Source organism: Sinohyriopsis cumingii, chromosome 15 (genome assembly GCF_028554795.1).
Source record: "Sinohyriopsis cumingii isolate HCF-2022 chromosome 15, ASM2855479v2, whole genome shotgun sequence".
In the NCBI taxonomy this organism is placed as follows: domain Eukaryota; kingdom Metazoa; phylum Mollusca; class Bivalvia; order Unionida; family Unionidae; genus Sinohyriopsis; species Sinohyriopsis cumingii.
The window spans coordinates 36,670,928-36,698,808 of record NC_142975.1 but is presented as its reverse complement, the minus strand read 5'-3'; the positions used below and the strand labels follow the sequence as shown (position 1 = coordinate 36,698,808).

Genomic DNA, 27,881 nt, shown 5'->3' with positions numbered 1-27,881 from the left:
AAAAGACTATTTATGATAGTCCAACCTTTGGATTTAGTAACCGGAAACATAATTTATACTACATAAACAGAAGTAAGAAGCAAGGAACAAGAGGAATTTTTCACCATGTGGGGATTTATCTTTTTATCCGGTAAGAACACATGCACATAAACATATATATCCGTTTCAAACTTAACATTTATACGGAAAATGGTTTGTTTTCTTCCTTCTTTTATTTGGGGGAGGGGGTTAACCCACTGCAATAAATGGTCAAACTTAAATTTAATTACTGTTCCTCATCGAGTAATTGTAAGTTAATGATGTTTTTCTTTTTGTCTGAAAAGATAATGAAAATTTGACAAAATTATGTTTCTTATCGACAGGTACTGTAGCTATATTTCGTTATAGGACGATGTCTACTTCCAGATTTTGTTATTATCAGAGAGGACGCAATTGCTTTCTGTTTACTTTAGTTTTTTTTTATATATAGCAAAATTAATTGTTCCTTGTGAGTGATATCAAATACAGTTGACTATTTGCAAGAATCTGCTTAAAAGCATTAATAAATCTTTCATAAAAGGTCCCAGAATATCCTTAGTCCCCGTTGTTCTCTACTTTTCTCAAAAGTTAGTTTAGCTTATGTCCTTTTTAGTACACTATTAAGTTGACTTTAAAAAATTAGGTAATGACACTGTTAGAATATCGATGTAGGTCTTCTCTTTTTTTGCTTCATCAACCATGTTGATAGTCTACTGGCAATTCGACCATTGATTCAATACTGCATTTAACACTTGAACTAAATTTTTCGAATTTCAAGAAAATAGATCATACATACGTGAAACAAATTGACACAGAAGTGGCTTCCATTCAGTATATTTATTAGTGCGTAACAAGTGTGCTGATTTTTCCTCTATACGCATTGCAAAAAGTGGGTTTTGCTTGACTATTCCAAGTCCAACGGTAAATTGTGTCCACCATCTCGTTCAAATCGACTGAAATTGTCTGCCAGGGATCTCAGCAGATTGGTCTATTGAAATTTGGATTGGAAAAAATAAAACCAACACCACCGTTTCTACCTTGGGCAATAGTGGTGTGAGAGTATTAGAAATAACGAATCCCATAGTTCTTGGTTGTGATCTGTATCCAATAACGAAAGCAACTTTTGCAAAGGAGAATATTTGTCTTTCTATCCATATTGCAAAGAAGACACAATAAATCACAAAAGATGAAGTTAATACATATGTTCTTCTGTACTTTCTTAAAGCAAAGTATGACGTTGAAAATTATGATGCAGGATATATATATATATATATATATATATATATATATATATATATATATATATATATATATATATATATCAAGAAATAGCTACACGCTCATAGACCTCACGTTTGTTCTCTAGCTACAAGTTGTCAAAGGGGATGAATTAATTAAAATCAGATCTATTATTATTTATTATTGAATGCGGGAAAAAGAGATAAATTTTACATTTCATACACGTGACAATGGTCTTAAATCATAGAAAGTGCCACGTCAGCAGTTAATGTATAGGTAGGTTAAGTTTATTGTAGCAACTGTGGTGAATAGGAAGCGGTGTGGTGACAAAGGAAAGGTGTGACCCTTTGATCTTGTACCATTACCTTCAGTGACCACTTGATTGCACGTTGATTATACCATAAGTTAATTTGATTATCCTAATTCATCATCTAATGTTGGGTCGATACAGGTAAATCAACAGAAACCCTATATAATTTTATGTTATCATGATAGTTTCATAGTTGTTAATAAATTGAATATAGATCGATCTTTGTCATTGGGTAAATGGATGATTTTTCTAGAAATGTACATTTTAATTGTCACAGAATTACCATATCGGGTCATAAAATGACCACAGTAATATATGCATAATGTAGGTTTTGTATGTTTACTAAGAACTTGATAAGGAAAAAGCACTATCGAGTTGTCATCATTTATTGCTTCAGGCAAATTGCCCTTGTAACTGTCATGTATGTAGATTTGAATAAATATATGTCCTGATATAAGATTGAAAGAGTTTCCCATCAGACATAGGTAAATATTAATAGACTGATTGATGACTGACAATTTCCTCTTGACATTTTTATTACCGAACTTCCGTCCTTCTTCCCTTTTAATCGTTGTGGCTCAGTAGGTAGCGCGTAGGACGCGTGACTGGGTGAGGGTTCGAATCCTACAAACAATCATCCTAGATCAGTAACCCGTAGTATATCTTTGGGCAATGTACTTTACTCAGATTTTCTGAGCACTAAATAACTAAATAATTTCATGTGTTGCTGTGCCATTAAAACATTAAATCAAATGTTCTTTCCTTCTTTGGTTGCTTACATTCCGCCGTTCTCCATCAGCTATGAACCTGTCTTTGTACCTACATTTTATCTACTTTCCTTCATACATGCCAACCTATATATCTAATCACATACCTACAATATGTGCCCATGTATAATTAGCAGCTAGTTATTTTTAAGTTCAAGTTAACAGCATGTAGACCCTGACTGGAATAGAAATAGACAGATCGGACACTGCTGAATGCAGATCGATGCGTACTACATGCGTATAGATATTAAACACACACAAACCCATACCATATTTTAGGTGGGAACAGCAAATAACACAACTAATGACACACATAACAAATACAAATAAGCCACATAACATGAACACAGTATGTCCATATATAAAGACAGTTGTAACGCAGTATTATCCACCACCCAAAATAGTTTATATTGAAACAAAAAAGAACAACAAAACAAAATCGTATTACCATTTAAAATCTGTCAGATGAAAAGTTTTGGTCATTGTACATTTAGGGATAATTTATGACTACATTTTGTAACTTATATACTAGGCTATGCAAATAAATGACCATTAGACATTACAAGCTACAAAACTGATTTCGGAATCTGAAAATATTCCGAGTTCATAATAGAAAATTATCATCGATATATTGGGCTGCATTGTTTGAAAAAGGTATGCTTTAAATGCCGATCTGAAAGGATTCAAATTTGAAATGTCTTCATTAAATATACAACTTGAAGTGACAAAATGGTAATTATCACTGTATGTTCGCAAATCTTTGGCTCATGTAAAATGGAGAGTTCAAAACTTGTTATGACCCTGATTTAGTGGCAGCTGACCTACTCTATATTCCAATGCTATGATTCTCAAACTTCAGGTTATTACTTCTAGAGTTCAAGGTTATTTAAACAATATTTCAGATTATTTTGTGATACTTGGGAATTGTTTTGTTTCGATTTGAGACAGATATGATGCATTCAGTTTGAAGGGATAGGATTTTATCCGCAAGCTAAAGATTCTAGCATTCTGCTTCTTTCCAAAGATTTTCTGAAATGCAGTCAAAATCCTGAATAATAATAATAATAATAATAATAATAATAAAAGATTACAATGTGTGTGTGTGTGTGTGTGCGTGCGTGCGATATGGAGGTTTAACGTAGCTTGAACAATTATGCAGTAATATCGCTACGATATCTGCAGTATGTCAGTTTACTGGGGCATCATACCGCAGACATGAAGCATAAACGTCCCACCCAGTCCTAACACCAGGCCGACCAGTACTAACACTAACCAGTTAATGCTGAGCGCCTAGCGAGGCAGTTGTTAGTACCATTGTTTTATAGAAGTCATTGGTATGACTCGTTCGGGTTCGAAGCCGGGACCTCCTGAATCCGAACCACTAGGCCATCGGAGGAGTCTGATTACAATCAGAGTTTGCTGGTCATCACCTTGGCATCTGTCCGTCTACGGGAGACGATGGTATAGCTCCAGCGTAAGCTTTTCCTTCTTCTTCTTTCAAGCTCTCTTTTCAGCTTGCTTTATGTTCCTGTCTTCCTCGGCTTTTTGAACTCCCTGTCTGACAGCTAGACGCCAGGACATCACCATATCATTGATATGACACAAATAAAAATCTGGCATGATAAGAGACGTGCGGAATTTGGAAATTTACATTCCCAGCTTTTTGTATTCGAGGCATATTCACTGTTCCTTTTCACATCAGTCTAAAAGGTATACGAAGCACACAGTGTGTTCCCACGTAGTGATCATTTAGTGGTTTCAGACTTTCTTTACAACAACGATATTTCGTCTTTACCGCAGAACAATTATCTTCTTTTAAACTAGAATTATATATATATATATATATATATATATATATATATATATATATATATATATATATATATATATATATATATATATATATATATATATATATATATATGTATATATATATATATATAATGTAATAAAAATAAAATCCAATGTCGCCTCTTTCCCTTTCACCTCCTGTCCTCCCCCCCCAAAAAAAACCCAATAAAAAATTAAATCATAGTGGGATCAAATACATAAATGAATAAGAACGGAAATGTCCTGTCCTGTGTAAGTGTGATTTATTGTTGGGGTACAAAGTTTCCATTCTAAGCATGAAACGAAAGTGGCAGCTTTATGGCCTTTGATCAATTTGTCATAGATATCACTGACCTACCTTCTGCATGTTTATGGCCTTTGATCATTTTGGCATCAATATCAATGACCTACCTTCTGTATGTTTTTTTTTTGTGTTAGACACGTGTTTCATTACAAGTACTCGTCACCCAGTTTTGCTATGAAAATGGTACACGCAAGTAACGATGCACGTTTTTGCTACTTTGTTCCAAGTTCTTCGATTATTTTCGGAAATTGATTACGGCACGTTCAATTCCGTTCAAAGATTGCACCTGTTTAGAAAAACTAAGCAATCGGGGGAATTTAAAAATATTTTGAAAAATGAAAGTTAAAAAACACCAAAAAAAAAAAAAAATCAACAAAAAGACCCAACAAAACACACAACAAAACAAACAACGACAAACAATAATATTTTCAATGAACATTTTCTGTTTATTTTCAGTTTTTATATACACAGTTCAGGCACAGCCTCAAGCCCCGCCCTCGCAGTGTGTACAACAATTTGATGGCGCGTTCCGGAAGTGTTTTCAGGACAACGGTGGATACCAGTTAGAAATAATATTTTCACTGGTGACAAATGGTTCAAGCGGACCACTTCCGCCTAATATAAATAGACAGAATCTTGCACAGGCTGTTTGCGGGTATTGTACTGTTATATTATATCCTACTTTTCCCCTATTTCTTCCTTGAGAATGCTAAAGATGATACAATCCTGTAGTAAAGACTATTCTTTGTGGATCCATATTATTGGAGAGAGAGAGAGAGAGAGAGAGAGGTTCTTTTTCTCACGTAGCATCATGACCGATTCGTTAACGTATTCCAGTTATACGTTTCATAGAACAAACTGGTAGGGTTATCATAAAAATCATATATGTGTTCTCGGATTCAAAGCTTCACTACAAAATTAGGTAAGTTTGTTTTAACCTACAGATACACTGTGTAGAGCATCATTATTTTAGACTATGTGCACAAAAAACGGAGTTATTTACTAATAATTTTCACTAAAGATATTTAAAGTTGATCAAACCTGAATCATTTGTTGAACATGCACGTGTAATGCTAACAAAGTTACAACAGCACACGATAAAACGCCTAACTTACCGTAACTGCTAGAGTTGGAAATTATGGCATGATCTGTTTCACAACAACCAGCGATATAAAAGTGTGATGCTAGTTTTGCTGGGTAGCAGTTAAATTCCGTTTCAAGCAAAATGCGTAAGTCTTCATGGAACTGTTTATCTCATCCTTTAAACCTTCAGGAACAGGCAGAAAATTAGTGGCTGTATTTCTCCACTGCCAAGTCAGGCGTCTCAGCAATGTCAGCAGATGGAAGTCGGCATGATGGACGGCACTGTTCGCTCAATGCTACAGGGACTTGGCTCCATGTGCGGCGACCGTAAGTAGACCATCTTATTCATGCGAGAGAAAATGTAGAACCCTTATTGACGCTAGGCACTATGTTCAGCGACCGCAGATTTAATCCTTTATTCAGAAGTCATTCAATAGTCAGAAAAAATTGATACTTTTCAGGGCTTAAGCACCGTTTACTACCACTGCTACCAGTATCCATTAGCCAAAAATATTAAAGGATTTTTCAATCTCGACCACAATGTTTGGATACAGTAATTTGTTCGTTAATTCGTTAGCAATTAAATATAAAATCTTTCCAAATAGGTCCAGACTGCTTCTTTTCGTGGAGACATATGATTCCTTTCAATTTATATGCTGCTCTAGAGTCCAACTCAAAGGATATTAAATATGTTATTGTATCAAACGCATATTTAACTTTCTCCACACAATTACTCTATTTGTAACACTATATATGTAATACACAAGCTATTGTAAGTATGGACTATAAAATACCAATTTTGTAGCACTATATATGTAATAAACAAACTATTGTATGTATGGACTATAGAATGTCAATTTTACCTTACCAAATTTACAAACATTTTAGGAACCACCAAATTCAAGTAACAAATCTTTTTTGTATTTGTTTTGATCTTTAATCTTCTTTTCTCCGAATAGATATGACAAATTATTGAAAATATGGATTAGTAGACTGACTTGATTTTTTCTTCTTTCCTCTTTTCTTTTGTTCACACTTTGTAAATATTTAAATAAATCAGTTTCGTCGTATTTCTCTATTCTTGTTTAATTATAAACGTACATATTTCAGAACATCTATTCGTTGAACGCATATAAAATTATGTATTAAATCTACCTTTTTACACATCATTATTTTCAAGCTAAAATGTTACGCTGGTATAAAATAACTAATTTAGTGTACACACCATTTATGTCATTGCAGTTGTATCCGATATTTGGTATTTTTCCCTGCTTACATCATTCAGACCAACCGTAAATAGGTATAGGCTCAGCTAAGATGTTAATGTGTGATGGAGGTGCGTGTGGTACCAGTATTTATTTCATATTCGGTATAACCTTGGTTGTTTCCTTTAACGTAAGATTAATATTTCTGTCAGATTTACAATGAACCATATACTGTTTACATAGGAAGACAAAGGTGTTATGACGATATGGTCTTAAACTATGTAACAGAAAAGAAGTGAAACCAACAACGTAAGTAAAAATCAACAAATAATTTATTCATGTAGAATGCAAAGTGAAAATTGAAAATTCCTTTACATGATTGTGTACTAAGTTCCAGATAATTATAAATATTATATAACAAGTCCAAAAGTATTGAATATTCCGAATGAAGTCTAACATTCGCGAATGTCCTGAAGCACCAAAATGATTTAATCCAGAATGTCTTTGAATGAGTTCGCAATAATCCATAAGAAGTGTTTAGCCCAAATTGTCAATGAATATTAAATCAATTATTCGTCTAAAATTATATCTGAAAACAATTGCAAACTCTGATCATAGATTCCCAAAAGACGTACATGAAACAGGAATGATTACTTGTTTTCAAAAGTCTGTATTCTTGCATATTTCACTGGACCTGTAACGTAATAGATTCTCACGGAAAAACACACTAACTCCTCAACAAGGTCAGGTCTTGAACTTGAATTCAAGTAAACATCTTGTTTTCTTCTTAAAATCGTGACAAAAGTCAGATAGGCACAACCCTCAATCACAGACAAAAATTCAGCACAGATTATAAATATACCCAAGAAAAGACGTGTATGTGCATGTGTGTCTGCACGTGTATGTCTTTATGTGTCTTTGTGTGTGCGCGCGTGAGTTAGGTGATACTTACTCTGACAAGTGCCATTGAAAGAGAGCTCCCATAGGTGCTTTAATCAATGGGCACAGGGATATTCTTTGATTGATGAAACCTTATAAACCCTCCTGAACACCTGTTTCTTTTCCACACAGCGTGACACGCAAACATCACCTTAAGAGTAGTGTTTAGATATATTAAGATCAATATCAATAAAGCACGTGCGAATAACCTTTTTCAGATATGTTTAGATTAATCTCAAATTGCCTTTTTAAACAGCGGTTCAACCTCCACCCTGCCTGAAAAACTTTGATGCTGGATTTAGAGATTGTTTGCAGAAAATGAACATAGTTCCAGAACAGTTCTTCATGTTGCTCGCCAACCAGACATTGCCACAGGGTGTAAACAGGGACCAGGTTAAGAATATGGTCTGCAAGTGAGTGGGAGTTGATATTGTTTCTTAATTTAATCATCAATTTATTTCCTAGCTGCATCCAACCACATGCTGATATTAATACATAGGTTTTAATTGAATTAATTATGGTTTCACTGACATGGATAAAAATCAGACCCCATTGTAAAATATTGTGAACAAATAGATCCTTGTCAAAACACATCTACCAATATACTTAACTTTAAGATTTGCTATAAAGACATGCTTGCCGAATGCGTCATATACAATGTAACAATTTGTCGGCGTTCTTACACCGTGACTCCTCCTATAACAAGGTACTACGAGAATAGTCCATTCAGAATACAGCCATGATTAGGCAACCCATACACCTCTCAGTTCAAATTCATTGATAAGAAGGAACCAAATGGCTCGAAACTGGGTGATAATTTCACCTATATATTTTTTGTGATCCATCAGTGATTACCACCGTACAATTATTTACGTTACGGACGTCTAACATGTCCGGTATATTCTTGTATACATATTATACCAAAACAAGGGAGTATAGCAGTGACCTTGACACTACACCAAACGATTCTCACTTATCATGTCTTTCCAGCATTCTGCCACAGCATTCCCAAGTCACATTTCCTCTACTTCCTTCTCCTCGCATAACGTTCCCAGGATATAATCTTTATTACATACTGTAGTTACTGATTGCCAGACATTGGCACAGGATCATTATTGTTTCCTACACATGTTCTTTTTTATTCTTAAGCCTGGAATTAGGTCGTAGCTATTTAAATCCCCGTACTAATGACACTCATCTTCTATATTGCCATTCCGTTCGTTTTTTGTTATTGAATTTTTATTCAGATCCTAACATATTAAAATGAAAGTAGTTTCCACTTTGTATACCGATCTGCATTTGATGTTGTCATTACTGAATTCTTTATCCTATGTCATTCAAACGTGTGTGTATATATATATATATATATATATATATATATATATATATATATATATATATATATATATATACAGACACACACACACACACACAACACATTGATTAATTGTTGCACACAATCTTGCAGCGACCAAGCAAAGACTACCATGATATCATGCGGTACAGGTGTTGTGAGCAAACTTCAACAACAGTGTACTCCACAAGAGCAGGTCATGGTGGGCACAACTTTGCAAAACATGCTCGGCGCTTATGAAGGAATGTGTACGTATATATTAATATATAACGCCATTAATCTCTCTTTTACTCTTTATTTATTAAAAAAGCCCAGACCGATGGAGATTAATAATAATATGTGTAGATTACATGGATATGAAGTTACCTATCAGATAGAGTCAGTCACGTGATGTAGAGAGTTACAACGCAGAGCTAATCAGATACTTAATTGCCCATTTACATTTCAGGAAAAATTGACAGGGCATACATTTAAAAAAATGTCATTGCATATAACATTCGTTGACTGATGTCAATTAAAATGCAAGCGATTATAGCATTAACGAATACAATTGGCTAGTAATTAATTTTATCTCTGTGTGCATTGTAAATATGTCAAAGTCAATTTTAATCAAATTTAAGAATATATTTGTCACGGACCATATTACCATGTCCAATCTGCACAATACTCAAACTTTTAAACATGTTAACGTGCAAGCAATAGCAAACAATGTATATAGTGCTATTAAAATCAAGTCAATGTTTCATACAAATATAGAAATCAATGAATGTCATAAGTATAAACCAATCAGAGATCGTCATTCGTTTGTTTGATTAGGTAATACACTTTACATTTATCATTATAACTCCTTTAAAGTTCAGAATGTATTTTGTCGTTCAATTATGCTGTATTGGGTTTTGAGACATCCGTTGTCTAATCTTTATAAGCTTTGTTTTAAATGCAACGTATATGGCTATTTTTTTAAAGTTCTTACATGGGACTTGGACAATGTCTGAATAAACCCAATTTCATCTTTCAGAAACGAAGTTCTGCCGTGTATGCTAAACTTATTGATTGTTACACAATCTTGACCATATTGCGTCTCTTTACTCTAGGTACAGGAAAAGTTGTACAACCTGGTCAATGTATGGCACACTTTGAAAGCGGTATGGATGCATGTGCCCAGAAGACCTTTAATATTCCGATGCAGACAATTATGATGGTAATTAGCAATCAAAAACCGCCTCCAGGTGTTGATGTAGATGCTATAAAGAAAACAGTCTGCGAGTAAGTAAGAATACATGAGTCCTTATACTGAAATATGGTTGTGCCTTCAGAGTCTTGGATACTGATCAGTTTAAGTTAAATGACATCAAATGCAGCAATGGTAATCATTTCTGAAAGTAAACCATACTGGTATATTCAGCAATGATTCCTGTAAACAGTAGCGTCACTAGGGTTGGTGTCACAGAGTGCAGTAACTCATGGTGTCACCCCCCATGGACATCCTTGTTGCACAAAAATTCAAACATTTTATAGACAGTCATTTTGGCGACACCCGCTCTTATGGTGTCACCTGGTGCGATCCGCCCCCCGCCCCCCAGTGACGCCACTGCCTGTAAAGATGATCTTTAATTGCTTGACATGACATTATGTGATTTAAGGTAATTCATTATGTTATTCCTTAAGTTTTCACGTTAATTCCAAATCCCTTGTGACTTGACCTGTCCACTAACTGTAATAAAGACTGTCCGGTCCGAATCTGTATATATGACAATGCGTGTGAGCGGAGTTATACATTGCTGAATTACCTCCCCTTACAAAGTGATTGACAACGATTAGGTACGATATAATACATACTGCATGATAATGAAGGTCCTCTTGGTACTATATGGACTGGTCAATCAACCCCAAAATGGTACAATGACCAAAGGTCCATCTTTGCGTGACTGTTTGGTCCATAAGATGCCATAAGACTCTGAATATCATGCAGTACTAAAATTGCTAAATTTAACATGAAATTAATTTCTATGCATACCAAAGAAAACTTTTAATCAATATTATTTTAATTTTGCAATCCTGGAGCTTTCCAAAGAAATCGTGTGCAACGAAAGTAAATAATGAGAAATTCATCAGAAACAGAAAACTGAAGGAAACAAATATACGATTAAAGCGATTTCGAAGAAAGAAAAGGAGTACTTTGAATCTGTGAACCTCAATATACCAATCTATCCATCAAACCTTCAAAAGTAAACTCAATGAGGATGAAAAGGTAAAGCGCGAATGTCCTTTATCACTCGAAAAATGCACTACAACGTTAAAAAGGATGCATTTAAATACGAGTTTGGGCCCTGATGACATTCCATGCGAGTTTTACACGACTTTAATAATTATTTTATTGATACCTTTAACTCCAGTCTCCAAAAAGGAAGACTACAAGATTCACAAAATCTTGATATAAGAACTCTAATTCCAAAAAAGGATGTGACTGACATTTCCAATCACAGTCCTATCACTTTATTGAGTATTGACCATGAAATTGCCAGTAAAGCCATTGCAAACAGAACCATAACCGTTCTCCCAAGGGTTATGCATGATCGGCAGGCAGCCTGTATTAAAGCTATATATATATATATATATATATATATATATATATATATATATATATATATATATATATATATATTTGCATGCATCTCTTTGGCTGCTTTTAAATATTACTGAACATGCATAAAAAACAGAATCTCCAGCTCTCCTCTCATTTGCTGATCTTGTAAAAGCCTTATGCAGCTGGGATCATTCTTTCATGTACTAAACCATTGAATTTCTGAATCAGTAACCGATCCCATTGGTATCAGTTTGGCACTAATTAACCATGAAACGTCACTTTAATCCCAACAAAGGTCTAGAATTAGACAAGGCCAGGAAATATCACCTGAATCAGTGAATAAAGGATGACAATTCCCCGATGAACTGGAATCTAATTACAAATAACGAGGATGGTATTTGTTATTATTAAGAAATGTTTTGTTGCTACAGTCCTTACTGGCTAGGCATTTTGCTCTGTTTTGTCATATATCTTAATGCCACCGTGTGTTCAAGCTATCAGAGCTCATCGACATATTAAAGGATGGAATACTTACTCATGTGATAATGCAAAAGTATAAAATATTTATATATACTATTGTCTGTAATTTCACTGCAATACATACTACATCTCTCTTCAGTAAATGGAAAAATGCAGAAGAATGCGGCAAAAATGTGATTGCCAATTCCGGTTGCGCCCGTAACCAGGTCCTAGGAGTTGAGGCCGCTTTCGCTAGCATTATGATTGGCATAGCAACAGCGTGTGGCGATACATGTAAGTCAGTATGTATGTATGTATGTATGTATGTATGTATGTATGCATTCATGCATGCATGCATGCATGCATGTATGTATGTATGTATGTATGTATGTATGTATGTATGTATGCATGCATCATGCCATGGAGAGATGCTTGCTCCTATGTTCACTGGTTTAATTATGTGTAACTAAGGAAATGTTTAGACATCGGCGATGGTATGGAATCTTCGCTAAGCAACACTGTGGCAATATCTAGCTCCTACAAGTGTAAATGTTGAAAAAAGTTGTCAAATGAGAGAGAGAGAGAGGTTCTGCTGTTCGATAGATGATTAATTGAGTACATGAGCGAATGACTTTCGCAGTGCAGGTGTAACACAGCCTCATGTCCTCTACCGCTAAAAACTAGAAACAAAGCTTTAGGTCCTTTAAAGTTTATGCAGCGACCTAGTGCTGATAAGGAATCAGACATGAAGGCTATATCCCAAATTAGCTTTAACAGCGTACACTATTTATATCAGGAATCTTGAGAATCAGGCTCAACATTGCTCCGTCAAATTTCAACAATATGATGGAGAAGGTCTTATGGAGTCTTGCAAAGGGGTAGGCAGATGAGCCATATTATGGTGAAATCACCAGAGAGCTTGGGGCACCTCAAAATTCGTTTGAAATATATCAATTTGTGAATTTGGATCTTATATTTCTTCCGAAGGTATTCATGGTCGCCGAGTCATTTTTGTAACGACTATTCGTTCCAAAGGTCTGTCACACTTGAGAAAAACTTTGACATCCCATAATATTTTATTTACAATAATTCAATTGAATTATTCTACAGCAATTCCAGGAGCGTGCCTACTAACCATACAGCACGATTTTGGATCCTGTTTCTCGAAGGTAGGGTTGGATCAGAAGACGTACGTTAACAACCGTACCGAGTCTGCAGGAGCTCTGATTGGCGCTAACAAGCAGGATGCCGAAGTGTACTGCAGGTGAGTAAATTAGTATAAAGTTAAAGGAATTGTTTTCAGACTACTATGCCACTTCTCGATTATATGTATTACAAACTGACGAAATTAGTATTGTCAATAACTTGCATTTACGTCTTACTGCCATCTTGTAAAATGTCGGTGTTTACTTTTTTATCTAATGGAAGTCAAGATTTCATTCATTATATTCAGTTCTTCTTTCACTAGCTCTTGATATTCTTAAACATAATTTTAAAAGTCACATAGTAACAATCACATGTGCCTTTTTGTAAAACTTAACTTCAGCAAGTAAAATTTATTTGTGTATTGTGTTATCCAAACAGCAAGAAACACGATCTGTTCACGTGCATGCAAGACATTCTACACAAATGTCCAGGGGCCGAGCAAACAATGTCCATGACTGGTTTTGACATACATGCCATGGAACGAGCTGTTGGAATACTATGCAACGATGTTGATGGTAAGCAAAGAAGTTTTGCTGGTTAGCCTTTGAGGGACTTATACGTCAAAATTCAGATTGTTTATCTGTCTCAGTCTGATGAGAATATTTGTCTCAGTCTGATGAGAATATTTGTCTCAGTCTGACGAGAATATTTGTCTCAGTCTGATGAGAATATTTGCCTACTCAAAGCATTTGATTATGAATAATCGCAGAGCAAAACGCAGAGTCAACTAAGCGGATGGGTAGGGGATCACAGTAAATAGTCAGACGATCATAATGTTTGGATATTTCTGGTGTGCAAGGTATATCAGTTTACAGACTAAATTGAAGAAAACGTTTTTAAAAAAGACTTTATTTCTTCCTTATCTTAGTAATTAATTCACTGGAGCATATACCATATCAAAATCCTGTTTTCTCTAGGGATTATTCAAATGCAAAAGAAGATAATGTTGAGCTTGATTGATTTTCTGGAATCAAGATTGGCAACAAGCAATTCGTGTAGTTTCGTTGAAAGTTTTATGAAAAGCGTGCCAGATGGGACACTTGAATTGTCTTATTGACGAACAGCTGCCGGTAATATGCAAATGATAATGTCAACAATGTAATATTCACCTGTACTTCCTGACATAATATATTTCATTAGAAATGGACGGTTTCTTCGGTTTATGTGTCTTTGAGTCAATCAGTCTATTTAAATGTCCATATGACTGTATATTTATCAATTTGTATCTGTCTACCTATCTGTTTATCTATCTTGTTTTGACAGAATATCTTGAAGGATTAAATTGTTTCGGTACACCAACCGAACAAGCCATAGCATGCATGAACAAAATGACAAGCGATATAACAACGCTCTCTACTCAGCAACTGACTCAGAAACTGGACATGGATGCTTTCCTGACGGACTTCTGCAGGTAGGTTCGAATCTGCGCATGTAAAGTAAGAAGAACGTTCTGAAAAATAGTTTGATATTGTTAATTCGATTATTTTTTTTTATTTCTGTCTTACATTTTAAAGAAAAACTACCTTCCTATGTATTTAAAAGTTGTTAAATCCCCCACTCATTTGATGGTAAAACACTAAACATTGATTTCCAACAGATGTCACAGCACTGCACTATGATTTTAATTAGAATTCACAACACTGTGCAGTGATGTTAATTAGATGACACAACACTGCACAGTGATTTCCATTGTATGTCACAACACTGCACAGTGATTTTAATTTGGTGCCACAAAACTGCCCAGTGATTTTCAGTAGATGTTACAACACTGCACAGTGATTTCCATTAAGTTCCCCCCAAAAGCACACCAGTACAGTGTTCTTGGTTTGGAGGAAAGAACCAATCGTCTGTTCCACTTCTACATATTTTTCAAGGTGGTCATTTTGTTAAATCCCTCATGGTTTTTAATATTTAGTAATGTTCTGATTTCTTCGTTAACACCACTGACCATATTGCTTTAAAGTAGGCGTAGTTTACTTGCTAATATTGCTATTTATTTTTCTCCTCTTTTTTTGTCTCGAAGTTTTCTTTAAGATAACATCCATTATTAATATTATTATTATTATTTCTGTTATATATATATATATATATATATATATATATATATATATATATATATATGTATTAGTTCTCGTGTACGTCACGTGACCTGCGACGCAAAGGCTTGGCCATCATGTAACCCCAAGGCAGTTGATCTGAAAAACAAGTTTGAGTGTCAACTAATACCCACCAAGTGTTTGAAAACACACGTGAACGAAATTTCTGGAGTCTGCCCTAACACCGGTGAGCTTCTTGTTTAAATATATATGATTGTAATATAAAGAGATCACATTATAGCCAAAAACATGAAACAATACTGGATTTCTACAAAAACAAACGATCCAACTGAAAATGACCCCGCATCACCACCAAAACATGAAGAATTAAAATGATATAAATCACAACCGAAATATGAGCGTAAATGGAAAAGAAAGACACGAGGAACAGATATGTCAATGTTATGGTAACAACAAAAAACATGTCACGAGCTTTACAGGTAAAAATATTTCCAAGATATAAAACAATACTCGATTTTAAGAAATCTCTCAATCCTTACCGGCCAAATAATAATTAGCTAGTATCAATGGGTGAATTGTATAGGGTCATGCTTATAATAGTTATTAGCAAAGGGAAAATCTCGTAGTGTCCGGCTCATAACATCAATTAGCAATGGGTGAATCGCACAGGGTCCCGCTCATGGCAGCTATTAGGAATTGATCCATCGTATATGATCCTTTTCATAATATCAATTAGCAATGGATGAATCGCATAGTTTTTTGCTAATAATAGTTGCTAGGATTTGGTGAATCGCGCAGGGTCCAGCTCACTTCAATTGGCTTAGCGAAGCTTTAAACATAAAATTATGTTGAGAAAACAAGTAAAGAAAAGATGGTCATTGAGGGCAATAACTCATCCAAACGATGATGTATAATGGTGGTAAGTAACATATACTACGCCTTCAGAGTATTAAAATGCTTGCCAGCGTAGGAATCATATAACAGGATTGGCACTTAGGAACCATATCAAAAGAATTTGCACGTATGAACCATTTTCAGAAGAAATGGCATTTAGAAACTATACCAAAAGGATTGACACTTACGAACCATATCAAAACGATTGCACTTCAGAAGAACCATATTGAAAAAATTGGCACCTAGGAACAATTATCAGATGGACTGGCACTTAGGAACAATATCAAAAGTATTGGCAATTAGGAGCCATATAAAAAGGATTGGCACTTAGGAGTCATATAAAAAGGACTGGTACTTAAGAACAATATCAGAAGGATTGGCCCTTCGGAGCCATTTTCAGAAGAACTGGCACTTAGGAACAATTTCAGAAGTATTGGCAATTAGGAGCCATATAAAAAGGACTGGCACTTAAGAACAATATCAGAAGGATTGGCCCTTCGGAGCCATTTTCAGAAGAACTGGCACTTAGGAACAATATCAAAAGTATTGGCAATTAGGAGCCATATAAAAAGGACTGGCACTTAAGAACAATATCAGGCATTTCGAACCATATCAAAAGGGTTGGCATTTCTGAACCGTTATCAGAAGGATCGGGACTTTGGAACCATATTAAAAGGATTGGCACTTAGGAACCATATCAACAGGACAGGCATTTCGGCAATATTATCAGAAGGATCGGCACTTCGGAACCATATTAAAAGGATTATCACTTAAGAACCATATCAAATGGATTGGCACTTCAGAACAATTTTTAAAAGGATTGACATTTCGGCACCATTATCAGAAGGACTTCGGAAACATATTCAAAGGATTGGCACTTAGGAACCTTATAAAAATGATTGGCACTTCAGAATTATATCACAAAGATTAACATTTCGGCACCATTTTTAAAGGACTGGCACTTAGGAACCATCTCAAAATGATTGGCACTTCGAAACCATATCAAACATATATGCAGAAATCAAACATGTTCAAGGTCTTATCAGAATAATCTGAATACTAAGTTTGGTTCAAATCCAACAGTCCTTGGTAAAGTATTGATGCAGAAATCAAAAGCATGAGGAAGGACAGTTAGTGACCTGAACTCCTGTAAATGATGGTGTAGAAAGCTATAAATTAAACGTATTCTTGGTTTTGTCAAGATATTTATTATTATGGAGTTAAACGCCATTTTTTTAGCACAAGATAGGTTATACATGGCGGCCAGTATAACAATTTGAGGAACAACAATGGAAAATCCCGTGAAGAGCCACGGACCCACGGGAGGCTACTGGAATGCTTTCTCATGTACCCACATTGACCGTGCCCGAGACTCGAACCCGCGCAGACAGGTGAGATGGCAGAGATACGTAACAGTGAGCGTTTCTAGACCACTCGGGACTCCTTTTTGTCAAGACAAATATGCATTCTAATTTTGATCGAAATCAAACAATCGTTTCAGAAGGAATACTCAGGGGTAATATTAATTCTGAAAATCAATTTTTTTCTTGATCATTTTAAACATAAAGTAAGGGGCCAAATTTAGTTGAAAGTCAATTATCCATAGTCATGTGGACACATAACCAGGGGCAATAACTCTGGTAACAAACATCATTGAATGTTTGATATGAATTTCATTCAAGATATATTGAGCATCGGCTGCATGACAGACTAATTGAATTTCAACAATATTTGGTAAATGCGTGGAGCAGAAAGGCAGGTAAGGAGAACAGATAATCAAGGGTCATAACGATTCTTTAGGATGAATTAGAATGTAGAAAATCAAACGTTCGAGAGATTTTATGAATATAAATATTCAAACCGGTTTGGTTAAATTTAAACTATTTCCAGTAAAGTTATCTTGCAGAAGCTAAATTGTTTACGGTCGGATGTATCGATGGACAACATAACTATTATAGGACTAGGCCGACTTTGTTGGGCGGGGCTGGATTAATAAACCTACTGGATGTAAAGTAAATACACAGTAAGGTACGTCCAGAGAGTCCACTTATGAAGAAGGCATTTTCTGTTCATTGGAGATAGTTTTTAACTCTGCTGTTTATAGATCACAAGACCTTATCGGATGATTTGTTATCCGTCTTCAGTCCTCTGATGTCCATCCATCCGTTAGCACAAAATGGTTTAAGCTAAGTCTCCTAATCTTCTTAGAGGATTGCCATGAATCTTTACACAAACATTTATCTGGTGGTTTAGTTGGTCATAAATGAAATAGTACTGATTGGACATCCAGTATGACCAACACAACAGCTATTTTGAAACTCCTGGTATATCTACTGTGGCTGGACTGATAAAACTTCTAATGGTATCTAGGTGTCCTTAAATGAAAATGGCACCTTTTCAGACGTCTAGTAAGATGGCCTCCACTGCAACCATCTTGAAAATCTTGTTATTGCTTCTAATGAAAGGAACGTCAGATTAGCATGGAGTTTTCCCATAACACTTCTTATGATATCTAGTTGGACCTACAAAGTGTCAATTGGATGTCCAATATATCTGCCAAAGTGGTCATCTTGAAAGTCCTTTTGATCCTTTTCCTCCTGAATAGATGGTCACCTTTGCATGGGGTTTTCACTCAATACTTCTGTTGATGTCTAGGGTGCTAGTCTTATCTCTAGTATGGTCACCATACCAGCCTTATTGAAAAGCTTGTGATTGCAACGGACAGGCAGATTGATGTGCGTTTTTAGAAGATTTGATGTGTATGTCCGAAATGAAACTTGTGCTGCACAGACATCTAATATGACCACTACAGTGTCATCTTCATAATTTATTTTATCACTGTTTCTCCAGCATAAATGGTTATATCAGTATCGGCTCCTTCATTGAAAGACTTCGTATGATATCTGGTTGGTTGACAATGAAAATAGTGCCGATTTGACTTCCAGTATGGTTGAAACAATGTCCATCTTGTTAACGCTACTGTTACTAGATTGTGAATGATATCGACATTGTGCTGCCACCAAAAGATTTGGTATATGGAGACTAAGTGGTCCTAAATGAAATTGGTGCTAATTTGATATGCAATATGGCTGCCTTGACAGCCATCTTGAAGACTGTGCTATCGAAACTCCTGTAAAAGAGAAAGTGATGACGTTTTTAACAGAAGACTTCTTATGATGCCTTGTTGGTCCTAAATGAAAATGTTGCCAATATGACATCCAGGTTCAGTATCTTCTTTGAATAATTTGATATTGCTGAAAATATTAAAGCTGGTTTCAACACTCAGTAGTTGAAATTACAAAACGGTCTTTCTTAAATTTTTAGTTGTCATGTTTCTTTGACCTTTTCTTACCTGAGACCAATACTTATTCCATATACTATGAGTGTTTGAAACTAAAATCTGGGAAATGGGATAATTTATCATTGAGGAAAAACTAATAATAGTTCGATACCGAACACTTACACTTAAAAGAGTTTAGTACAGGATTACATTCAATTAGACATTGTTAAATGCTTTGAAAATGAGGGTACAGTATATGCTGTTGGATATTACTGCAATGTTAAGGGTGACACTGAAAATTTAAAATACCACTATGATTATAATATTTGGATTTCCTAGCCTGATGTTCAGTCAAAATGCAATGATACCAGTTTTAGCATTTACGTTTTTTTCCCCATAAAGTACATTATGGAATCAGGCAATTTTATCTTACATGTATGTATGTATGTATGTATGTATGTATGTATGTATTCATGTATGTATGTTCTGACCCTCTCCTATTTATGTCCACAGAGACCATGCCGGTTGCTGATATTGATAAAAAGACTAACCCAGACTGTGCTACAAATATCCTCAGCAGTCTGAACTCTTGTTTCCAGCAATATCAAGTTGACCCAGACATGTTTCTTATCAACATCACACACGACAGAAGAAATTTCCTTGGAGATATTAGCAAGGCCCAAAACCTCTGCAGGTAATGTGGACATACTGTTTTGGATAGCATTGGTCAACTTCAGAGAGTTTTATGACAAAAGATTTTGGTTTAACAACCAGTGATGCATTTTGGCTATTGTGACCAGAAATATTGCATAAATCAGTTGCTTTGGTGGCCTTGTTGGATCCCCTGATGCATTTGTTTCCTTCAATTATGCTTGATGTTTCCAGCATTTCATAATTAAGGATGACTTATTTTTGTTGTTACAAATCCATAACCCAGTCCAGTTTATTCTTAATTAGGCAAGGCAAGGAGCTTTGATATAGTTTTCTATCCGTAGTGTCCATTTCCAGACCTATTAGAGCTTACCGTCAGTTATACCAATTTGTTTTAATATATGTTCATCACGTAAGAGGCTTGACAATATTTTCATTGATTAAGGCGTAGTCAACGTTTTCCTAAGCAGTCTAGATCATTACTTCCCATATGCAAAGTTTCTTTCTACACTCAAATTACATTCTAAGCGAAACTTAAATACATTTCAAGAGCTTGCCTGGATACAGGTCATACTCTTTACAAATTTAGATGTGGAGCAGGTTGTACATACCTTTGTCAAAATATGGTGGATTACGTTTGGAATTTTTTTTTACAGCAAGATTGTACAAATAAGACTATTTACATATAACAGGAAAAATGTAATCTATTCTTCACTATATATCTTTTTCGAACAAACGTCTTTCTTTTGAAATCTGTTTCATATTGTTTCTTTCTTAGTTACTCAGAAATATCTAAATACAATAATCTACATATTTCATACGAAAAAAGAATATTTTTTCCCTTGAAAATAAAATCATAGATAATTGGTTAGCTTTTAAAAAACGCGATTTTAAGTAAAGCTGTTACTACCAAGTTGGATTTTGAGGACATGTCTCCTGTATCCGTAAAACGCTACTTTTTGTAAGAAATTAGATTTGTGAGGAACAACAGAATGCAGATTGTCGAGATGTTGTTGGCAAAGTAGTTTGTATGATAAAGACCTTACATGACAGAAAATATTGCCAAAAATCTTGCACTTGCTCGCTATGTTTAAAAGTCCATCTGTCTAGAAATAATACGTACATTTGCTTGCTTGATTAATAAAATAGGCGAGAATCCGTCTTTACTTCGTGACAAAAAGATTGGTAAAACTTGGATGAATAAGTTTTGTAATTAGTACGTTACTAATAATTTTATTTTAAGAGTATCGCTTGTATTCATATTGAGATACACACAACCAGCATGTCAACATGAGAAATGGCGTAATTCAGTATAGATGGGTAACTAATAAACATGGCATAATTAACAAATTAGTTTAAAAAAAGTAAGTTGAAATTGGTCTAATAGATCAGATCGTTTATAAGAAGTTGTTTTGAAACTGTTCTTAGAATGTAAAACCTATTAACAGTAAGTGTAAGGTTTTCGGGATGGCTGATGATGATTTGTATCATTATTATAATTATTATTATTATTATTCGATGCTTTATGCATATAAAACAATTTTGTGACTTAACGCAGTTATGTCATCTTTCAGTTCAAAGGGACAGTTGTTCCAGTGCATGAGAGGAGTCATTTCAGACTGTACAGGTGCACGTGATGCCCTTGCTTACTGGGGTCATCAGCAGTCGGCTCTAGAGGCTGGCGTGGATGTCATTTGTAGTGATCTTACTTGTAAGTTAACTTCTCCTCAGTCGCACACATATTGCGCCCCTATTAAATCATCCGCAGCATCTCACTTGAATTCAATACATTCATCATATTGTTATAGATCAGACTTTTCCTAATCTAATTATTCCAATGCATTTCCGATGGAATTTGTATAACCTTCCATCGCTCGGTCTTTCGAACTCTCTGCCTCTCCGTACATTTATATCATCCTTATATTTCAAATGGATGTCATCTATATTAAGTACATATATTTCCCAGGTTGTTCCTGAAGGTGGAAAAGGGAAAGTTCAAATAAACATAAATGACGTATTATAGTGACATCATATGATATTTTTGTTTTATAAAGTTTATATTTTCAGTAACAGGATGAGGACAGAATATACATAATATTTTGACTTTTAATCTCTGGGTCAAGGTCCATACAAAATGATGGAGAGGGTGGAGGGATGGGTGTTGCAAGGGCTTGGTCAGTGGGTACTGAGAACAAGCATTAAAAAGTGTTATGATTTGCAATGGAATGTAGTTGTAGTTTTATTTGGCATATGTTTCATAATAAATTGAGAACTTGTTTGTTGCAAAAGCTTGTTATTGCTATTTACTCAAAATAAAATTTAGTTCTTATAGAAAAAATAGTTTTTGGTGAAAACAATAAAGAGAAACTATTTCTTTTGTATTCATACAACAGATGTTGATACCAGTATTTTATGAACATTTTTTCAGACAAATATCATTGTAAATAACAAAATGCATATTACTACTTTATACAATAAGATATAGGTCACACCGTATTAATAAGGTGAATCCATTTATTTTTAGTGTATGGGAAAAGTCTGCAATGCTTCCAAAATGGCAATGCTGCTATACAGCAATGTGTATCCACTACAGAAAACAAGATGATTCAGTTGACCCGAAATCAGATCGATAACAAACTGTCCGCAGACAAGTATTTCAGAGATTTCTGCCAGTATGTATTCCTTTTGTACACACACACACACACACACACACATGAACACATGCATGCACATGTGCGCGCGAACACACACCGGTAAGTCCTTTAAGTTTATAGCCAATTGCTTCCATTTTTGAATGATAAGTGGGAGTTACTCGACACTGCCTGACTGATCCATGAACAAAACGGTATAATTTAATAGAAATATAATTTTGAAATAAACTTTCCGTGTTATCAGAAATAAGAGAATAAATAAAAAAAAGAATCTAGCGTTTTATGTTATTTAAACAACGACATTAACAATATGTCGCCAACATTCAAGTATTTTGTATTCAACAACTACAGTGTGTTCCAAATGTACATCAGGTGATCCAATTGTGGTCACGTTTTCCTAAGTACAGTTTATACTGTTATTAGAGTCTTATATGCAATAATTTGTGTTTTGAGGCTAAATTTGTTAATTAACTCCGGAGTCACTCCATGTCTTGTCTTGTCATACTGCGTGTGCTGTACAGCGTAGCAGGGAGGGTTTCCAGTCAAGAGATATGTGTGAGGCTTGGCTTGTTGTCATAGTATGTTTTCTCAATGACTCTGATACTCCAGCTATCCATTTTTCCCTTCGTTTTCCTTTTCATTTAAATCATATTTTTTTTTTGTTGTAAGCTTGAGCTGCGGGTTGTTGGGGGTTCTTTCTGATGATGTGTCCTACCATTTAATTCTTTGTGTCTCAATGTGGTCTAAGACAGGTTTTGTTTCAGCTATTTTTCTGACTGTCTTGTTACTTATCAGATCCGTTTTGTTTTGTTTAACATTTCTTAAGCACTTCATTTCACATGTGATGGACTTTTTCATGTGCTTCTTGTTTAGTACCCAAGACTGGTATTAATCGCAGAGAGTTGGGATGAAGATAATATTTATTAGTTGTCTTTTTGTTTACATGGAGATATTTGGGTGTTTTGTGATAAGAGTTAATCGATAATTTACAATTTTATTCCGTGCAGCTCAGATAAAAATAGGCTATTTCAAATGAACATGACACAATCATACAGTTTAAAACTTAAGTACTGAAAATATATATTTATAGAAAGGTCATGCGCTAAACTTTCTCATGTTGCAAAATATCTTTCCAAAATAAAAGAAAGCAGTGAACGTGGAGCATATCTAAAATGCTCTCAGAGTGAAGAAAAATATGTTGATAACAGCAGAATTAAAAATTTTGAACTCGGTGAAAACTTACTGTAATTATCAGTTATGACTAAATCATATCATAACTTACTGTAATTATCAATTATGACTAAATCATATCATAACTTACTGTAATTATCAATTATGACTAAATCATATCATAACTTGCTGTAATTATCAATTATGACTAAATCATACCATAACTTGCTGTAATTATCAATTATGACTAAATCATACCATAACTTACTGTAATTATCAATTATGACTAAATCATATCATAACTTGCTGTAATTATCAATTATGACTAAATCATACCATAACTTGCTGTAATTATCAATTATGACTAAATCATACCATAACTTGCTGTAATTATCAATTATGACTAAATCATACCATAACTTACTGTAATTATCAATTATGACTAAATCATACCATAACTTGCTGTAATTATCAATTATGACTAAATCATACCATAACTTGCTGTAATTATCAATTATGACTAAATCATACCATAACTTACTGTAATTATCAATTATGACTAAATCATACCATAACTTACTGTAATTATTAATTATGACTAAATCATACCATAACTTACTGTAATTATCAATTATGACTAAATCATACTATAACTTACTGTAATTATCAATTATGACAAAATCATACCATAACTTGCTGTAATTATCAATTATGACTAAATCATACCATAACTTACTGTAATTATCAATTATGACTAAATCATACCATAACTTACTGTAATTATCAATTATGACTAAATCATACCATAACTTACTGTAATTATCAATTATGACTAAATCATATCATAACTTGCTGTAATTATCAATTATGACTAAATCATATCATAACTTGCTGTAATTATCAATTATGACTAAATCATACCATAACTTACTGTAATTATCATTTATGACTAAATCATACCATAACTTGCTGTAATTATCAATTATGACTAAATCATACCATAGCTTACTGTAATTATCAATTATGACTAAATCATACCATAACTTACTGTAATTATCAATTATGACTAAATCATACCATAACTTGCTGTAATTATCATAATTAACTTGCTGTAATTATCAATTATGACTAAATCATATCATAACTTACTGTAATTATCAATTATGACTAAATCATACCATAACTTGCTGTAATTATCAATTATGACTAAATCATACCATAACTTACTGTAATTATCAATTATGACTAAATCATACCATAACTTACTGTAATTATTAATTATGACTAAATCATACCATAACTTACTGTAATTATCAATTGTGACTAAATTATACCATAACTTGCTTCGCTATTACAAATTATTATATCAATCTCCATATATCTTTTCATTGTAACTAGAGATTCATATAGACTCAATATCGTTCGTTATAGAAAGATACAACTGTGCTGATAATAAGAATAATACATATACATCATTAATAATAATGGATTATCATCATAATTGCAGGTTGCGAATGGACCACCTGTCATGTGATCTGAATGCATGGAAAGCAACATGTCCACAAGATGTCATCGGAATGAAGACCGAATTCGAGTGCAAGCTCATACAAGATCAGTGCCGAAATCTGCAGGTTGCCACTATGAAAAACATTTGTAATGATCAAACTTATGCTAAAAACATTCGTCAACCTGGTAGTGGTGGCAGTAGCAGTGCCAGCAAGATTGGCGGTGGTAGTAATGATTCTACAGCCATTACAGGGTCATTGCTCAATGTCATTGGGGTTGTTGTTTCCTTTTTATCTGCAATAGCAGCTCTGTTATGAGTTCATGAATTTTAGGAATTAATCATTGTTAATGTTGCAAAATGTGTGATTTTTATCCAGTGCAGTAACTTAATTTGTCATCCAGTTGTTGTTGGTTTTTTTTTTTTTTTTTTTTTTTTTTTTTTTTTTTTTTTTTTTTAAATTATAGTTTTCATGTTGACAACTGTTTTCATTAACACATGCTGTTTCTTTCATCCCAAGCATTTGATAATTTTTTGTTTCTGAAATAAATTTTCAGAAAGTTTGTTTCTCAGTATTTCAAGATTTCCTTAGCTGTAGCTAACGTGCAAAGCAATTCTGGACCAGTAAAAGTAAGGGTCCATTTTTGAATGTATAATTTTGATAAATCCATACTTTCACAATCTAGAATTCAGGTTTATTGAAGTGTTATCAATATAATTAAAATGTAAAAGATGTGGATTGATATTATTTTCAATTATAACTGTACTCATCAGCCTCGGATTTTGCTTCTGGATAGAAATAACAGAAACCGGATGTTGCAGCAGTTCTACTGTTTTCATTGATAATTTAACAAATAAAATATTTGTTCATAACAAGTCTGTGAGATAATAACCACACAACTGATTGTGGAGTACGAATATATAAATTACAAAAGAATGAAGTTCGGGCAAATGGGCAATAATCATACATTACTTCTTGTCAATATTATTATCTTCACAAATAGATACACTTGCAGACTATGATTTACCAAGTAAAGTCAATGTGCTACATGGATATAATTTTCAATATTTTAAATTTTCAAAGTTTATATCCAGGAAATGTTGTATGTATTTAAATTATTATTTATTTATATTTTTGTACGTAGCAGCATAAACAAGACAAGATGTAGCAATATATTACCTTTAAACTATTTATTTATAACAGACACTATTTTGTACAAATAATGCTTTCGGTATTGCACAATGGAAGTAGAACATAATTCATCTTTATTAAAGTGTCTTGATTGCTGCAGATATCTTGCTGTTAGGAGTGAATCAATAGCGAGGTAGTATGTTACGTGAACACATAACTTTTTCTGCGTGATGCTAATATTTACGTTGTCACTGAATTCTGTAAACTAGAGATAGCTATTTCCATTCTCTTTTCTTCTTTAGAGGTGTTATTTTTTCTGTTTTTTCTGGTTATGTCGTTTGGCTTTGGTGATAAATACAGTCCAAGAATGACAAGAAAACCCGAGTAAACCGAGTGATTTTACCTTTCAAAAACGGGGCCTCTCATCCCTTTATATTACGAATAGAGATCAAAGAAGTTTGAGGTAACGCCACGTGAAACGCATTATAAAACAGGAAATCGTATGAGGAAGTGTGCTTGTTTGTTTCAATTTATAATTAGCACAATTGTTTAAGTTTTTCTATAGCATACAATATAATCTATGTATGCCAATATCGACATGATAGACAACAGTTTTGTCACGAGGATCTTACCATGAATTCATGGTTGAATATCAGTGAATAAACGGATGAGCCAAATACTTAAAAGGTGCGTTAGTAAATTATTCCTCCATGGGATTCCAAATTCCTGATGATGCTCCCAGCAGGAGCGGATGTGGAAGACGCGCTTTTCAGAAAACGTTTCCTTAAAAAATGCATCACAGAATTGACCTCAGACCAGATAAATTTTAATGATTTATTAAGCTGTCTTGTTCATTTTGAGATCTGCAGTCAGATATTTTCAAAAAGAAATCATATTATGTAAAATAAAACTTTACTTTTCAAAATAAATATCAGTTCTTACAAAATGTCGTTTTGTTTTCTGTTTCATTTCCCAGTATTTGTTGTTGTTGTTGTGGGGTTTAACGTCATTTTTTCAGCACCTGATAGGCTATACATGCCGGCCAGTATAATTGGTGGAGGAAGAACCACTGACTCACGAGAAGCTACTGGCAGGCTTTCTCATGTACCAACGTTAGCCGAGCCTGAGACTTGAACTCACGCAGACAGAGGTGAGATGGCAGTGATCCGTAATGGTTAGCGCTTTAGACCACTCGGCAACTCGGGGCCCCTTGCCAATATTTGGTCGGAACTAATATATCT

At 34.3% G+C, this 27,881-nt stretch overlaps 1 protein-coding gene across 1 annotated transcript; it reads left to right on the top strand.

Annotated features, from left to right (window-relative positions):
* Nucleotides 1-3: 3 nt before the first annotated feature.
* Nucleotides 4-27,586, top strand: LOC149781615 (uncharacterized). The gene is made up of 15 exons (XM_089934767.1): nucleotides 4-130; nucleotides 4,925-5,123; nucleotides 5,742-5,878; nucleotides 7,952-8,108; nucleotides 9,164-9,297; nucleotides 10,144-10,315; nucleotides 12,256-12,389; nucleotides 13,206-13,359; nucleotides 13,680-13,816; nucleotides 14,565-14,712; nucleotides 15,430-15,584; nucleotides 20,046-20,226; nucleotides 21,758-21,894; nucleotides 22,708-22,855; nucleotides 25,512-27,586. Exons 1-15 carry the CDS (start codon nucleotides 106-108, stop codon nucleotides 25,825-25,827), a joined length of 2,334 nt encoding a protein of 777 aa, XP_089790893.1. The 5' UTR covers nucleotides 4-105; the 3' UTR covers nucleotides 25,828-27,586.
* The last annotated feature ends 295 nt before the right edge of the window (nucleotides 27,587-27,881 follow it).